General features: G+C 44.8%; 1 protein-coding gene across 1 annotated transcript in view; it reads left to right on the top strand.

The window, feature by feature from the left end:
- The window catches only part of LOC129323476 (sodium/hydrogen exchanger 10-like), a 430,138-nt gene that overhangs the window by 392,074 nt on the left and 20,163 nt on the right, over positions 1–17,901 (top strand). Inside the window, exon 21 of the mRNA XM_054970016.1 lies at positions 6,724–6,894. Coding sequence (XP_054825991.1) covers positions 6,724–6,894 — 171 coding nt within the window. The remainder of the gene's footprint in view (positions 1–6,723; positions 6,895–17,901) is intronic.

The raw sequence follows: 17,901 nt of genomic DNA, 5'->3' as shown, positions 1-17,901 counted from the left end.
CATCCCCCGGGCCTGGAGAAGAACTACCCTGTAGCCCGGTGTCAAGCATGGCACCTTTTTCCGTGGACCAGTCCTTGGCCTGGGGTGGCGGAGGTCCTCTGGTTGCCACCAGTGGGCGGTGATGGCAAGGTACCCATGATGGCAGCCGCTCCAGAGGTCGGCCGTGAAGTGTACGGTACGGCCTTTGGCGTCCGAGACCTCCCTGAGCACCATGTGCTCTGTTTCCCATGTTCTATTATACTGTTTATTTTATTCTAAGATCCGAGACAAACTTTTGAACTCCTTTATTCATGGTGCAGCCCTTCTGATAATATCAAGGTCCAGCGATTACTATCTGGTCACAACTTTTTAATAACCTCTAACATGGCTAGTTTTCTTCAATCTGCACTCTGTATCAGGGAAGCTATCAACTAATTTTAATGTACCTTTTTTTGCTCTGACATGCCAATAAAGGTTTTGTGTGTGTGTGTGTGTGTGTGTGTGTGTGTGTGTGTGTGTGTGTGTGTCGCACAGACTGGTAGAGGGTAGGCAGGACTCGATGCCCAACGGTGTGCCGTAACAGCATGGAGAACCATGGTGGAGGCATGGAGAGAACTGAGGGAATAGCGCCCCTCCTCCTGGTCATGTGATGTTTTTGATGAGAAAGCACTAGAGGGAGGAGAGGTGCTCCTAGTCTTCTAAAAAGCTCTGGAAATTTTCTCTGTGGCCTCCCTGCCCATGCACATGTGTGTGTCGGCACAGAAGACCTGTAACAACAGTTACAGATAAGAGCAACCCTGTTTTCTGCCCTCCCACCTAGTTGCCCTTGCAGAGTTTGCTTTCAGGATATATTCAGATGGTCCACCTTTCTCCCTTGGCCACTCCCTTTTCTTCCAGATCTCTTGTCTTAAGACCCCATGTACAATCCTTATCAAGACTTTCTGAAAGTAGATGTCTTGAAAGAGAAGTTTCTGTTATTTCTGCCTTGATAGTATCCTGTGAAGCAGGGGTCCCCCTATGTGATGTCCATGGGTGCCCTGGCAGCCACCCACACTTTCATGGCACCAGCCTTATTAGAAAGTGGGCAGGGCAAGATAGGGATTTTGCCCAGTAAGGTTTTGGATTAGACAATGGAGATTTGATTGCCTGTGCAGATTTTGTAAAATATTGTTTTGACAGCAGTTGCCACCACAACACAAGGATCTTCACTGTGTGACTGAAGACAAGCTGTGGTAGCCATTTTGTTGTTGCACCCAGTTGTGTCAGAATTCCAAAGTTGTCTACAAGCTCAAAAAGTTTGGGGTCTGTTGCCTTAAATCATCCACTTTTTTTCTCAGAAAAGCTCTGAAAACCATACATTGCAGAGAACATGAACAGTCCTCCCTTTCCAAGCTATTTACTTCCTTTCAAGCTAACTTTAATTTATGAAGGAATGGAGGAACTGGAAGTGTGGATGGGGGAATGGTACAGAGGGTTGGCTAGGAGGGGTGACCTCCATCATGAGCAGACTGAAATTCAGAAAGGTCTGGGCCTGGCTTATAATGATGGAGATCTCTGAACTGGAGAAGTTCATTCATATTCTGAATGCCCCAATTCTAAATTCACTCCCATCAGTAATAGGGGTGTACATAACGGAAAAAACTAGCCGAAATTACACTACTTGGTGGTTCGGCTCATTAAAGTCGCTTCTGGAACACTTAACTAAATCTGTGAAATAAGGCTGTAACAATTCCCTCTGCTGAAACATTTGTGTGTTTCATTTTGGTACTTACCATGCAGAGTCCATGCAGGTATAAGGATGCCAAGCAACTCTCAAGCAACTTCACTACAGGAGTAGAAGTTCTTTATTGATAAGCTGCCAGTATCATGCATAATGTCATCTAGCAGGCATTGGGAAAGCAGTTAGGCAGGAAAGGAATAGGAAGGATGGATGGGGGTTTCCAAGGTCATGCCAGTGTCTTTCCCAGGCTAAGGTGAGAGGTTCAAAGGAGTAGACAGATAACACTGAGAGTAAACACTTCCCTTGCATACTTTCCCATCATGGGTCCTAGAAGCAAGGTTAACAACTTTTGACAGGCCAAGCAATTGAATCATAACATGAAGTACAGGAATCATTAAACCACAATCACAGTCGAAGGCGTGACTGAGTCTGAGCATGACAGGTGACTCCAGGCATCTGACAGCAGGCAGACCAGGTAGTCAGAGGCCATTTGACAGCATCTTGTTTTTCTTAATGGCAAGTCTGTCTGCACCCATCGTGTAACCAAGTGGCTTCATAGGGGAGAGACTGAGCCCTTAGCATTAACTCCATTGGCAGGAAGGGGATGTACACAACATGCACAAGTACATTTTTTTTTCATTGCTTCCTGGGCAATGGCATTGAGTGGCTCATAGGAATCAAAGGCTTGCTTTGCACTGGGGAGGGGAGCAGCAGACAGCACAGTGCCATTAGCTGCAGCTTTGCCATTGCCATCCCTTTCAGTTTGTTTTTATGTACAATGCAAGGAAAGGCCAGCCCAGTAACATCCTTGTGGGCATGCACACACACATAGGTTTGAGGAGGGAGGGGTCTCCTTCATCCTCTTAGCCCCCAGCTGCCACAAATGCTCACGTTATGCAGATTAGGGTGAAAATTGGAAAGAAAAAACAATTATTAAAGGAGAGCCAGGAGGTACCAGCTATGAGGAGCTGGTTCATACCCATTCAGTGGCTGCTGTCCTTCACTTAGGTGCCATGGTGCCCAGGGCCACTCACTGTGACATAAGAAGTCTTCCAAGGACAGCAGGTGGAGGAGCACCAGAAGGAATTTTATCTTCCTCAGAAAGCCTTCTGGCCAGCTTTTGGGGCTTCTCTGATTAAAATTGTTAATCCAGCATTAAATGACGGGGAGATCAGTTGAAATCAAAGGTACAAAGTAAAGGTTAATTACACATAATAGTGGCAGCCCCAGGTTTCAGAATACAGGTCTGCTGCACAACTACAAAGCAGAGTTGGGGAACTGAAGAACTGCGGGAAGGCAAGCAGGAAAGGAATGCTGACTCTTTGTCACTTAAATATTTGCTCTTTCAGTTCCTTTCCTGGTCATTTTTCTCTCAGTCAGGCTCCAAGACTAAATGTAAACCTTTCTATGAGATATGTGACTTGAGGAAAAAGTGATTTTTGTGGCCAATATGCTAATGAGTGAAATGGTTCAACATCCTTTTTCTGTCCATTGATCTTTGACTTAAATTACTCACCCCCATTTTACAACTGTGCGTATGATGTACATTCAACAACATAGGTCTTTCCAGTGCCACATGTAGTTAGCCTACAAGTAAATGACATGTGGGAGTTATTCAGTTCCTAGCTGCCAAGGATGCACTATAGCAACCAATTCAGTTCAAAGAGCTTACGTAGCTCACATGTATTTTCAGATATTTCAGAGATAATTTTGGTGTCTATACCAGTGTGAGTTGACATGCAGCTTATATCAATAAATCACATCATCTGCTGTCCTTTTAAATATCTCATCACTTTTCTGATCAGCCATATTTCAGCTGTAACTTCTAGCACTTTAGAATTGTATTTATAAATGCAATCTTTCATTGGATAGATTGCAATCAGAAAATCTCCATCTCTATATTCCCATTTACCTATACTATATTTGATTTTGATTCGATTTGTTTCGATTTCTATTCCGCCCTCCCCACATTGGCAGTCTCAGGGAGGATTACATTTATACACATCAAAATTTACAGTTAAAACACAATAAATACAATATAAATATTTAAAAATACAAATACGGAGCAGCACTAAAATAATTCAGTTAAACCATTTCCACCATCACTAAAGATAATTAAGCATTTAAAAGTTTCTTTGGAGGTGGATGTTCTGATAGGGAGGGCTCCATTCTATCCTATTTGGCCTGCAGAGGCCCAACCCAGCATCAACCATATGCCTGGTGGAATATCTTATTTCTTGAAGCAGCAGTACGTTTGGAAAACCCTTTGGAAAACCTGGATAGTAATTGTCAGGGCTCATTTTGAGGGGGAACGCGCCGGAACGCAGTTCCGGCAGTTCCCCAAAGAGGTCACATGTCAGGTGGCCCTGCCCACCTGACTCTCGACCATTTGGAGCCCGTTTTGTCCTGGATTGGGACCGAAACAGCCCAGATCGGGCCTCTGACGGGTGGTGGATCACTCTCCTGTTCAGCAGCAGCCTGATCCTAACCATTTTGGGCCCCTTTTTGGCCATTTTCAGCCCCTTTTTGCCATTTTGGGCCCAATTTCGGACCTGAACGGCCAGGATTGGGTCCAAAACAGCCAGGATAGGTGATGTCAGGGGGTATGGCACATGCAAATCAGTTATGCTAATGACACATTTCCGGCGATGGCAAGGGGTGTGGCATATGCTAATGAGGTATGCTAATGAGTTCCTCTAGCTCTTTTTCTACGAAATGACCCCTGGTAATTTTAATATTAAATCTTTAAAGGGTTTTTTTTTTTACAGTTCCCCTAAAAATCATAATGTCTTGGCTTAACTAATGCTAGAAATTTTGTCTCCCACTCATATACAGCTTACAAATTAAAAAAGCACTTAATACCTTTGTTCACCTCAGGAGGAAAAAAAGCTTCCACCACTTACATTTTTGCTTTGTCCAGAGAAATCTTTTTCACCTAAGTGTTTCTGAATGTGTAATAATAAAAGTTATGATTAATTGGTGGATAAAGTAACCTTTCTCCCAATATACCTTACTCAATAAACGAACAAGCTGCTTACAGTAATTAAAGTAATGTTATCCTGTATACAAATTGCTTGTGCTAACAAGGCTAATTGACAACAGTAAGCATTAACTATGATTACTCATATGTATCTAATGTCATCACCAGTGCCTGTAATTGTCTACACAGAGGAAAATTCACATCTGTTTTCAATCATTTGCATGCTTTCTGAAAATGTTCATTCCTGTATTATATGAAAAGGATTCTTCGGAGCTTGTGTAGTATTACAAAATTGGATCATTTAAAAAAAAACATTAATTGCTATATAATACTCTTAGATATCATTTTTATTTGGAGTTGTAGTGTATTGTATACCAAAGGAATCACATTAGAGTAAACTTTACAAAATAATATCAATCAGAAAATGTTTAAAATGTAAACACAAAACACTAAAATTCATGTCTAAAATATAATTTTGATCATCAGTAGCCAATAAATACTCCTGCAAATGATATTTTACATTATCAATTGAGATCTGTCAAGCTAAAGCCTTGATCCTGGACATTATGCAGAAATAAAGAGTTCACATTCAACACAAGCCACAGAATACATGCTGAGCAGCTGGGTTTGCAAACGTAGCATTCTTTTTAAAATTCAGGTACTTTTAATAACAATCCTTATGACTAATTCTTCTTTTTAGTCTCTGAATATTCATACCAATAGGGTCTATACTTAGGCAGATTTGTAACATTCTATAGCTAGGGTTTTAAATGTGAAATTCTCTATTGCACATTTTGATAACTTTGCCCCCCTTGCAGAGCCTAAACTATCAGAGGGGCAAGGCCTGTTTTGGTTCCAATGCCTAGAACCGAGAGGAACCCTTGTTACCGGAACTGTTCTCCTTGCAATAAAATGATTTGTGGGGAAATTAGCTGGCAAGGAGAATGGCTATGCAAGAGGCTGGTAATCGCAGGGATCTATCACCAACTTCTACCAGGTCCCTTCCCAAAATAGCAAACGAGGCTGGTTCTTGAAGTCAAACAACTTTTATTAAGAACAAAATTGCATGCACATACACTCGCAATTATGGGGTAAAAATAATCACACACACACACAGTCCTAGGAAGCTTAGCCAGAAATTGGGAATAGAGAGAGGGAGCAAATATATCAACCTATCCTGAAGAGGGGGGTCCAGTGTGTGGGAGAAGAGAGTAGCTTCAAACGCCAGCATCCTTGGTTAACAGAGCGAGATGCTTAGGGTAAACCTCAAGGGAACAGCGCTCATGGATCTGGAAGCGTGTACAATGAGAGAGAGGCTTAGGGAAGTGACCCTAAGGGAGCAGTGCTTGGACTCAGGAAGCGTGCATGATTTGAAAGAGGCCAGGGCCCTACCTTTATAAGTAAAATGTGCCCTGAGGTGGAAGAGGGCAAATGAAAGCTGAGAATTCAGAGACTCTGCCACATCTATTAGTACAATGGTGGGTTGATAGATCGATATGAAAATGAAAATTTATTAAAAGGATAGAAAACAAATCAAGGAGGAGGGAAAGGAAGGGGGTAGTTTGATGATGACATATGTCCAATCAGAAAAGTGGGTTGGAGGTAGGTGGGTGGGACAAATACAAGCAAAAGTAATATTATGCATGAGGAAAAAAATTGACTCACAAGCGGCTTTCAGAAAAAGATCAGGGTAAAATGGTCTCAAAATAACTGGAAAAACCCTGGCGGTGGGGGGACATTAAGTGAAAACTAAAGGCAAAAAATGAGTCAAAAATCAGGGGCCAGAACTAAAAAAAAAAAATGCAGAAAACCTCTTGAACTCTTCTAAAGCTCTAGGCAGAATGAAGGAGGCTAGTCTGTCTCCATTTAGAAGAACTTAAGAACATGGAAAAAATTATAATGATGTGACATTTGAACCTGCAGTTCATTACAGTATAGTTCATTACAATATATTTCAAAATTATTAGATATTATTATTTCTTGGTTCAGTCAACATTGTTTCATTAAACAAGATGCATTTTTTCTCTTTACAATTGTTCAATAGCTTTTTGGTTCTGCTCCTTGTTATGGAGTTGAAAAAGAATTGTATGAACAAAGACATCCTACAGGACTTCCCTATACAGATTACTTAGTCACTGGGGCAATAATAGGAGAGCTAAACTGCCTAACTAAGCAAGAAATGGAATATACGGTTACTTGTGAAACTGCTGTCCAGGTCAGAAAATTCTGCTTTCCAATGTGTTTTAGAAGATATATTTTACATTTTAATTTGCAATAGAATTGTTTAGACTAAAGCTAAATAAGATTCTCTTTATGCTTGAAATCTAGCTGAATTTTTGAAAATTGAATTGAAATTTTGATTTCAAAATTTGATTGCAAGGATATTTAAAAGCTACATCTTAAAACTTGGCATAAACAACAAAAGAATAAACAACAACAAAGAATAAACAACAACAACACCCAAGAAGATCCATTCCCTCCAACACAGCTGTTTTTAGAGGGGAATACCCTGAAGGAGAAACAACATTTGTAGATCCATTTGTAGATATTTCAACTACAGATTGCAGGGATAGCTCAAGAAACACAAAGGCAAAGGCTGGAGTAAAAAAGACCACAAATGTATTGGTTACAGCAGAAGGAGAATTGGTGTAGCATAGAGCATGGATCCAAGCATTGGCAGGCCTGCCTGCCAGCCAATGACCCCCCCCCCCCCACTTGCTTCCTCAGCCTACTGGCCCTGATAGCTCCAAGCTGGGCTTGTCCCCACCATGCCTCACCCCAAGATCCCTAAAGTGGAGTCCTCGTTATGGGGAAATGGAGCATGCAGGCCATGTTTCCCTCATAATGAGGAATCCTCTTCAGGGATCTTGGGGTGAGGCTTATTCCCGGAAACCATCCAGCTATGTCCCCAGGTCCACTAGAATTGCTTGTGACAGGTCCGGACCAGGCCATTCATCCAAATCAATCTCCTCATGTTGAATAACGACCACATCCAGAGGCCCCCACCAGTCCATGAGTCTAGGAAAGGAAGAAAATTAATGAGTCCCATTGCATCCCTCTCATGCCAAATCACGTCAAGAAGACTGCATTTTTAAGTCCCAGGTCCAAGCCCCAACTTGAACCATCTGCGTAGTACACCGCCCACTGGCCGATGCTGTGCACAGGAACTAAAAAGAGGGAGGATTAATAGCCAGCCCAGGCTAAATGTAGGACTTGTACATGTTTGACCACTATCTGCCCATGGCCCAGATATGCATGGGAGAGGCTGATCTCAGTGGCTACTTTGGCCATCCCAGTCTGGGTGGAATAGGACCCGAAATCCCAGGTCGGCAGACCTACAGCCTCCAGCGCAGACTGCAGAACACTGATGAACTGAAAGCAGGTCAGAGGAAAGCCATCTGAGTGAACAAAGAGAGGGCCTTACCCAGTGAGCGGGCCAGCAGGTATGCTTCCAGAGCATGGACCAGGCAAGGGGAAGACCCGGCTACCCATAAGGAGATACATGCCCTCCTTCCTTTCTGGTCAGTCTTAGAGTGCCTGAGTATGATTTAAGCCCTAGATCCCCAAACTGACATGTCCCCAAGCTCCAGGGCTCACCTGGATGCATCCCAGCAAGACTTGGCCACCAGTTTCCCTACCCTGAAGGCCCTAAAGAAGGCCTGGGTGAAGGTGGCCTCAAACAGAAAAGTCTCAAAGGCTGACCTGCAAGTGTTGGGGAGCTGCCCTATGAGCCTAGAAAGGATGGAATCGGTGATAGCCCTTCAGGGGTCAGCAGGGGGCGGGACACTCCTCTTCCAACCCTTAATGACCCCCTGAGTGGCAAAAGAGTCACAAGGGTCAGAGAAGCCCTAAGCTTTGCTCAAAAAGAGATGGCCACTAGATGACAACTCATGGTCCTGGGGATGAAGCCCTGTTCCCACAGGGAGGCCAGGTAATGCAGGACCATGGTCCCTGATGCCAGGAAGGCAGCAGATCCCCTATTATGTGCAGAAAAGGCCAAGAAGCTCTTTAAGGCTCGCTGGTAGACCCGCAGGATAGTGGGTGCCACTGAAGCAAGTACTCCTTGGAGTATCATGTGTTCACAAGTAGTCAGCCACCAATTAGTTAGAATAGGTGTCCAGCAGGGGGTGGAGGGCATAGGCAACCACCCCAAACCCTGGGCAGGGCAATTACTTCCCCAGGGCAAGGGGCTGGGTCACAGCACTGGTGGACCTTCCCTCCGTGCAGGCACTGTTAATGGAGGGCCAAGCCTCCATTGCTCCTGGGGCATTAGGGGCAAGGGTGAGGGCTGAGACAGCTGTCACAGCTATGGTTGCATCTACACCTGGGGTGCTGGCACCTGCACTGGTTATACTCCCAACAGATTTCCCAGCTGCGCTCCCACTGGCTACCCTACCTCCCTGCCCCTTCATATGCAGAACCACCAGCCACATCCAGAGCTTCTGGTTAATGAGATCCCAGTGAGTTGTGTTGCTATGCAAAGCACGATTATGGAATGCTTCATTGTATTGATGGCTGTACCCTCCCCTGCAAGGGCCCGTGCCCATGAGACGTTCACCAGGTGGTTGGATAGGTGCCAGCCCCTCTCAGGGTAGGCAGCTTGAACCACCCCCATAAAGACGATGTATCCCTCCATCCAGTTAGTGAACATCCACTTAGCCTTCTCCCCTTTTTCCTGTGATTTATCCTTTTTGGAAGGGGGTGGGACTTCCCATCCTCCACCTCCCATCACAAGAGAGTAAAACCATTGACATAGTACCCATGATTGACTGATTGATTGATTGATTGATTGATTGTATTTCTAGCCCACCCTCCCCACAAGCAGGCTCAGAGCCATAGATAAATTACAACAAATAAAACCAGTAAAATACAACTCAGAACCAACATGGATTTCAACATTCCAGGTAGTGCACCCTTCCCCCTTTTCCTGCCCACCATACACAAGGGAAGAAAAGGGTGGAGGTGTGGGTTGGTGAACCTCTAACTCCTCAAGCACGGGGAGGCAGATAGACCATATGCTCCCCCCCCCCACTGGCAGGAGACCAGCAGGGAGGCTAATTAGATGGATCCATCAAGGATCCTGCTCCACTTTTTGTGGGACAAATGAATTCTCAGGTGGTTCTCATCATCTCCATAGGTGGCGGGGGACAAAGCCATGCTCTTCTGCCCCTCCTCAGTCTAACAGCTTTGGGGGCAGAGAAACCTGCCTGTCTGCTGGCCTTCTGTGAGGAGGCCCAGTCCGAGATGCTGGGAACATAGGCAGCATCCCCCCAGTAACTGTTCTCTGTGTTCATCCCCTTCCTGGAGCACCCACCTGGCATTCCCTCGCTGTCTGAGGTATCCTCATGACAAAAAAGATCTCAAGGCTGCCCTGCGAAGTGCAGTTCCCTCCATTTCCTGAAGAATGCCTGATGTAGGTGTCATGTTCAAATGTACCCATTCATCCATGCCAATATTAAGTGCATGATCCAGAGATGCTTTAGTATTGTACCTTCTCTTATGTAGTAACTGATAAGAACATTCCTTAGCTGGCAGGAACCACTTTCACTTTCTCAGCCTCACAGCTGTGGACAATCTGTTCTTTTGAGATTGTTGAGACTGGCCATGAATGTTGCATTGTCCAGTGTCCTGTCTGCTTAGTGTGGGAACTCCAGAAATGTTTCCTAAACTGTTTCTGTACTTGTGATCTAGTGGGGAGGAGGTTGGGTGATTATATTGTCTTGCAATAGCCTGAAGCATTATTCCTTTCAATGAGAAGTTAACAGGCAACTGCTTTTTACTTCATGTACTCCTATGGACCTGTGTATGTGTACAAGATTGAATTCCTGAATAAAGATCATTTAGCTAAGGACATGTGTCGGGCTGAAGTGATCCAGGGATCTACCTGCCACAACCTGACATCCATAGTCTGACAGTAGGCTGAGAAGTCTGGTTGTTTCCCATGTGCCAGAAGCTCAGCTGCTACTCCAGGCTTGGAGGACTAGCTGTCCCATTGAGGCTGCCCCCTTGCCTTGGCCCTTGGGGGTTGTTCCAGGGCCTGAACCCTGTGGTAGGAACTCAGCCCGGCCACCTGCTTAAGAGGCATACCACCACCATGGCTTCTAGTCCCTGGTGGGAAGCTTGGAACTCGCTCCTTCACTCCCTGGGGAAAATATGCAACATGCTTGTTTGCGAGAGTGTGGGAGGGTGAGTGTAGAGCCCCCTGCCAAATGTGGTGGCCCCCCCAATTGAAGGCAGGACCTGCAGCTGGGTAGACCATTGTGGCCAAATATCCCAGCTGATGGCCAGATTTGTCACCATTGCTGCCAGTTGCTGGTCCACTGCTGTTGATGCCACTGCTGGAGCAATCGCTCTACCACAGCTGCTGCCGCCACCACTCGCTGCTGTGCTGGCCGTTCAAAAGCCTTGCCCCCCCTGCACCAGCCTGCTTTCTTGCTTTCTTGCTGTTCTGCTTGAGCTGCCAGTCAGAACCAATTGCTGGCATGGCCAGACTGGTTCCCATTTATATGTCCACCTTCTTTGGGGGGGGGGCATAAAATGGCCCCCCAGGGTCTAATCTCCCTAAAACTTACGGGGTCCTTAGAGGGCAGTTAGGAGTAGGTCTCCTGCAAATTTGGTGGATTTTGCTTACAAAATGTCACCTCATCCCCCTAGATAGCTCCCCTAGTTTTCCCCATAGGGAATACTGGAGATTGGAGGTGACTGGGGGCACCTTCTTGGGGGGGCATAAAATGGCCCCCTGAGGTCCAATCTTCATGAAACTTGGATGGTCTTTAGAGGACAGTCAGGAGTATCTCCCAAGAAAATTTTGTAGATTTTTTTTTGGCAAAATGCCACTCCCATCACCCTTGATAGCCCCCATAATTTTCATATTGGGAATAATGGAGATTGGAGGTGGCTGGGGAAACCTTCTTTGGAGGGTCCCCAAAAATCCAATATTCATGAGACTTGGGGGGGGGGTCATTTGAGGACAGTTAGGCGTATATCCCCAGAAAATCTGGTAAAATTCTGTCAAAAAATGCCCCCCCAGGTCCTCAGAAAGACCTAAATTGCTATTCCAATTGGAAACAGGCGGAAAGCAGTGATTCATCATTGGGTCTTCTGTGCAGTCCCACATGGGAACTGTACATGTGCAGGCCAGCTGTGGATGTATCAAAGCTCCAAAGGGCATGAGATGCTCACCTTGCCTTTTTGTGCACTTTTTTCAGTGGGTATGGCTATAAAATGTGGGGCAAGTTGATCCCTCCCTCATTTCTTCTTTAGCTGCCACGGAAAAAGGACGTGCTTCGAGCTCTCTTCAACTCCAAGCAGAGAGAAGAAAGAAGAAGATATGACTTCAAAGGTGCTCTTTAAGAAGTGCCTCAGGTGCGATTCCAGGATGGCCCAATCCGATGGGTATAACAAATGCCCAACAAGAGTGGGTGTCATGCCTGAAAGTAGCTCTTTGGGAGTCAACCCTAAAGAGTATCTCCAATACCAAAGTGACTAAAGCCGCTAAGAAAGGACTGCAGTGCCCAGAACGGGCCTTCTTGGTGCCTCTTACTTCAGCTCCAAGTGCCAATAATATAAACCAATCAGTTCTTCCTACTTCAGCTCCAAGTGCCAATAATACAAAACTAGTCAGTTCCTATTAAAGATTCCAGCTCACCTTGGTCTTCTTCTGAGCCACTGTGGAAAAAAGCCAAACTAAAGTCAAGGCATGCTGATAAGCACCTGACTCCAAGGCCACAGAAGAAAAAACAATCCTTACCTTCGTTACCATCAACGTCGGTGGCATCCAGTCCATCTGTGGTACCGAGAACTCTTTCGGTGATTCCTAGGTGTCGGCTTTGGTTTGCCATTCTAAATGGTGAAATGCCAGACTTCCTTAATTAGGAATGGCTTTATCTCCATTACCGCCTGCCCTAGTGCAACCAGCACAGAAAGAAGCTTCTTCGGATCCAACTGACACTGAGAATTGTCTAGAGGTCGTCAGGAGTCATAGACGTCCACCAACCTCCTTGAATCTACTCTTTAAGGTTCTCTCTTTGAGGCAGTGGGCCAGGTGACATTCCCCAACATGCAGGAAATGATAGACGTCACAAAAGAAGTTTGGTCGACTCTGACATCTGTGCCAGCGACTTCAAAGAAGTTGGACAACCTTTATGAAACTGCACAAACTGGAGCTGGGTTTCTTATTCAACCGCCCTCCTGCTAATTCTGTAGTCACGGAAACCCTCCAAAGGAAGGGCCTTCCACAGGGTGCTGGCCACTCTTCCCTCACAGATAAAGATGGCAGGAAACTGGTTATTTTAAGGAGAAAGGTTTATGTCTCATTGACCTTAATGCCATATTGGCAATTATGAGGCCATTATGGCTAGGTGCCAATTATTTCTCTGGGACAAGATTGGTCCTCACTCGAGCCTCATCCCTGATGAGAAACAATGTCTTGCAAAGATACTGCATAGAAAAATCCTTAGGCTCTCTAAGCATCAGATTTTCACTGTGAGACAATTTGGGGACATGTTCTACACGTGCTACTAAGACACGCGTGACTTAGAACCATGGCATTAGCCCCACACCATAGATTATAGGTTGAAGACCTACCCCTAGAGGGCAATGATTTTTTCTCGTCTACTATAGATGATGCTGTCAAAGAGGATGAAAGAGAATAAGGTGACTGCTAAGTCCCTAGGCATTACTCCAGTCATACCATATAAGCACCAGTTCCCTCCAAGGCCTTATCCTTATTTCACTCCCTCCCTGTTGGTCAATCCCTGCCCCTACCTGCATGGAAAAAAATCAACCAGGAACTCTGGGTATTATCTATAGTCCGAGAGGGTTAATCTCTAGAGTACAGGATAGTTCCTCCAGACATTCCTCCCCAGTTGAACCCTATCCTGCTTCAAACACTGTTGGTGAAGGAAGTACAAAGCTTGTTGCTGAAACAAGCAATGGGACTGGTTCCCAACCATGGTTCTGAAGGGATTTATTCATACTACTTTATAGGAGACAAGAAGTCAGGGGGGTTGTGCCCCATCTTATATCTCCATTTTTTTGAAGAAATTATAGCCCCCCCCCAAAGAGTTCATAATGTTGTCATTGAGGGATTTTTACCTCCTCCTAAAGAAGGAGTTTTCAATGCAGTTTTGAAAGATTCCAGTACAAGATCCTCCCTTTTGGCCTTTCTTATGCACCTCGGGTATTCACGAAGGTTATGACAGTAGCTGTTGCTCATCTCAGGGGAAAAGATTGTACTGTATTTCCCTATCTGGACGACTGGCTTATCGTAGGCCAGTCCAGGGAGTCCATTTCCACTGCACTTCCTTAGTCCTGTCAATCTTTCACTAATTAGGGCTACGGGTCAACTTGGAGAAGTCTTCACTGGTTCCACAGCAAAGGGTAACATTCATGGGAGCAGTGTTGGACTTCACACTAGCTCGGGTTTTTCCCGCCAGAGAGAATAACTGGTTCCTAGACACTCTAAGCAGGGTGCATTCTTGCAGGCACCAAAGTGCAAGGCAAATCCAAAAACTGTTCAGATTCATAGCCTCTCTGATGCTGATAGTACTGTTTTCCAGGCTCCAGCGGTTTCAAAGTCGATTTGTCAGGGTATTCTACCCACACTACCAGAACCTGTACAAGCAGTTCTCAGTTCCGAGGATTATACACAGATCCCTGACTGGTGGAACAACACAACCAGCAAAGGGCTGATACGGGTATGACAAGAAAAAACAGACCAACGTCCCCGTATATTGAACCAATAGTGAAAGTTCACAACTTATACACCATTTATCTGCCTAAGAAATTAGGCGTCAATAATTATATAACAAAAAATATTTCCAAAAATATTTCCCTGCTTGGTCAAAAATATTTCCCTGCTTGGTCAACAGCTGTTAACAAGTATCCTAATTGCAGAGTATTTAAGGATCCTATGCTATGAAGTCTTAAAGCTCCCCAACTCCTCAGTCACAATAACCATATAGTCCTTATCCCATTAGCATGTGCAAACAATTCAAACAAAGCCCGAGTAATCAATACCTGAATTGAGCCCTAATGGCCCTAAACAATTCAACTCAAAGGTCCAAAAGGCTTCTCTTCTCCTGAGTTCTTTATTTAGATCCTTAGATCTGTCTGTCTTAAGTACCTCCAGGACGGAGTATCTAAATTCCCTTTCATTCCTGTGATGCTCAATGAAATGTGGCATGAGGGGTGCTTCCCTCTGATAATTTCTAATACGAGAAATGTATTCTTGAATGTGTATTTTGACAGGTCTACTGGTACTGCCAACATAAATACGTGGGCAAGTACATTCAATAATGTAGACCACCCCACTGGTGCTGCATGTGGAAAAATGTCTGAGGGAAATTTCCCTGCCTGAGGAGGTGACCTTGAAAATAGACCCTATAGCTGCCAAGTTGCATACATTGCATCTTCCACACCGGTGATGTCCTACTGGTCTCTGAGTATCAGCCTCAATATTGACAAAGCGAGAATGAACCAACCTGTCTCTAAGGTTTGCCGTGTGGCGAAAACCTATGGTTGGTAACTGTGCATACCCCGGTATATGGCTCACAATGTGCCAATGTTTTTTTATGATATTTCTGATGCCCTTGGCCAAGTGGGTATAGTCCACTGCCCATCTCAGGGATGTATCCATCTTTAACTTATGGTCTCTAAACAAGTCTGATCTGCACCGCACAGTTGCCCTCTGTTCTGCCTTCCTGACCACCTCTGCTGGATAGCCTCTCAAGAGGAAAATTCTACTTAAGGACTCCTTGGCAGAACAACTCCTTATTCTGAATTGAATATTCTTGAATTGTTTAGGGCCATTAGGGCTCAATTCAGGTATTGATTACTCGGGCTTTGTTTGAATTGTTTGCACATGCTAATGGGATAAGGACTATATGGTTATTGTGACTGAGGAGTTGGGGAGCTTTAAGACTTCATAGCATAGGATCCTTAAATACTCTGCAATTAGGATACTTGTTAACAGCTGTTGACCAAGCAGGGAATGCGGTCGGGAACTTTTGTCAAGCTGTAAAGGAGTGAGTATCTTTGGGGGCAAGAATGCAATAGTTTATGAAAATATAGAGATTGCTATATCATGTATGTGATTTTTTGCAGTTAATTCCCATGATCAAGAAACTTTGAAACAGGAGAATACCCGGAATCCTGTTGGGAAAATTACTGGCTATTCACGGCTTTGGCAACATATCACCATTATCATATGGACTCTTTTCATATTCATGACCAGGAGTCACAGTGTATTTCAAAGCTCTGGTCTGGACTTCTTTAGCAATTACAATAGGAATCATTGTGTAGGCTCCAGTGTATTGTATGGAGCCAATAATTTTGTTCAGCTCCTTTGTTCCTTTTTGGAAATATTTTTTGTTATATAATTATTGACGCCTAATTTCTTAGGCAGATAAATGGTGTATAAGTTGTGAACTTTCACTGTTGGTTCAATATACAGGGACGTTGGTCTGTTTTTTTCTGGTGGAACAACAAGCAGAATCTATTGGTAGGGACCCCATTCAATTCCAGCCCCAGTCATCTCTCCATCTATACAGAAACCTCTCTGTCAGGTTCAGGGGGCTTATTCTGGAAACAATCAAGTGAACGGTCTTTGGTCTCAACATGAGTCCAAGCTACTTATCAACTTCTTGGAATTAAGAGCAATTCCGTTTGCTCTGAAAGCATTCCTTCACCTTGTGGGTGGCAAGAATGTCCAGATATGCAGGGACAACACAGCTGCCATGCATTATCTGAACAAACAAGGGGGCACGACCTCTCTGTCCCTATTCCGAGAGTCCTCCTTTATTTGGGAGTGGGCAATCCAGCAACACATCTCCCTCTCAGCCATCTACATTGCTGGAAAAGACAACACTCTGGCAGATGCCTTGAGTCGGTCCAAGGACCAGAACTACGAATGGTCCAGTCACAGGGATTTCCTACACCCTTACTCCTACAATGGGGGTTTCCCAGCATAGACCTCTTTGCTACTTCACTCAACAGGGGGTGCCATCAATACTGCTCTCGAGCAGGCAAGGGAAAATCATGCCTAGGAGATGCCTTTTAAATATCTTGGTCAGGCAGTCTAACGTATGCCTTCCCTCCTCTCCCTCTCATGACTTTGACACTCAGCAAGATGATGAGGGAGAGGGTGTCAGCAATTGTAATCGCCCCTTATTGGCCAAGACAAACTTGGTTCTCTGCCCTGTCCAGAATGTCACAGGGCAGGATATATCGGTTTCCGATGTCACCAGCCCATCTCCAGAAGGATGTGGTCCTTCACCACAATTTAGACACATGGAAGCTGACAGCTTGGCTTGTGTCCCCCCTAGAGTAGAATTCTCTCCCCCAGTCAGAAACCTACTTTTGCAGACTAAAAAGCCTTCCACCCAGAAGTCATATTATGGCAAGTGGAAACGTTTCTCCCTTTGGGCTAACGAACATGGCTTGGTTCCTTCTTCGGCTTCCTTGCCATCTGTTCTAGACTATCTGGTCCTGTTAAAAAACCAAGGACTCTCCAATTCCTCTGTGAAGGTTCACCTGCTGGCCATTTCGGCCTATCATGAAGGGGTAAAGCGAAAGTCCCTATTTTCCCAACCTGACTGCAAATCCTTCCTTAAAAGGTTAGCTAATGTTTACCGTCCAGTGTCCAAACCCACTCCTCAGTGAAGCTTATCTTTGATTTTGACAACCCTCATACATAAACCTTTTGAACTTCTAGCTACCTGTCCTCTCAAACTTCTGGCAGCCAAAATAGCCTTTTTAGTAACCATAACATCAGCTAGGAGGGTGAGTGAATTACAAGCCCTGCGGTATGATCCACCTTTCCTCAGGATGTTTGCAGACAAAGTGGTTCTCTGCCCAAGCCTCCAGTTTCTACTCAAGGTAGTTTCTGCTTTTCATTTCAATCAAGACATTAAACTGCTGGTATTTTTTTCCTCGCTTTCCACAGATGCCAACAGACTGCTGTACACACTGGATGTCAAACATACACTGTGTTTCTATCTGTGTTTCTAAAGGACTATTGCCTTTAGAAAGGACCCTAACCTCATTATCTCCTTCAGAGGACCTAAGAAGGGGCAGAAGGTCAGACTATCTCTAGTTGGTTGGTGTGGCTCATAAAGAAGTGTTATAAACATTTTAAACAGCCTTGCCTTCTGGACATCAGGGCACATTCAACAAGAGCCCAATCTACCTTATCAGTGTTTAACTTTGTCACGCTCTGGAT

This window comes from Eublepharis macularius, chromosome 2 (assembly GCF_028583425.1).
Source record: "Eublepharis macularius isolate TG4126 chromosome 2, MPM_Emac_v1.0, whole genome shotgun sequence".
Taxonomy (NCBI): domain Eukaryota; kingdom Metazoa; phylum Chordata; class Lepidosauria; order Squamata; family Eublepharidae; genus Eublepharis; species Eublepharis macularius.
This window is presented reverse-complemented; position numbering and strand designations above follow the sequence as displayed.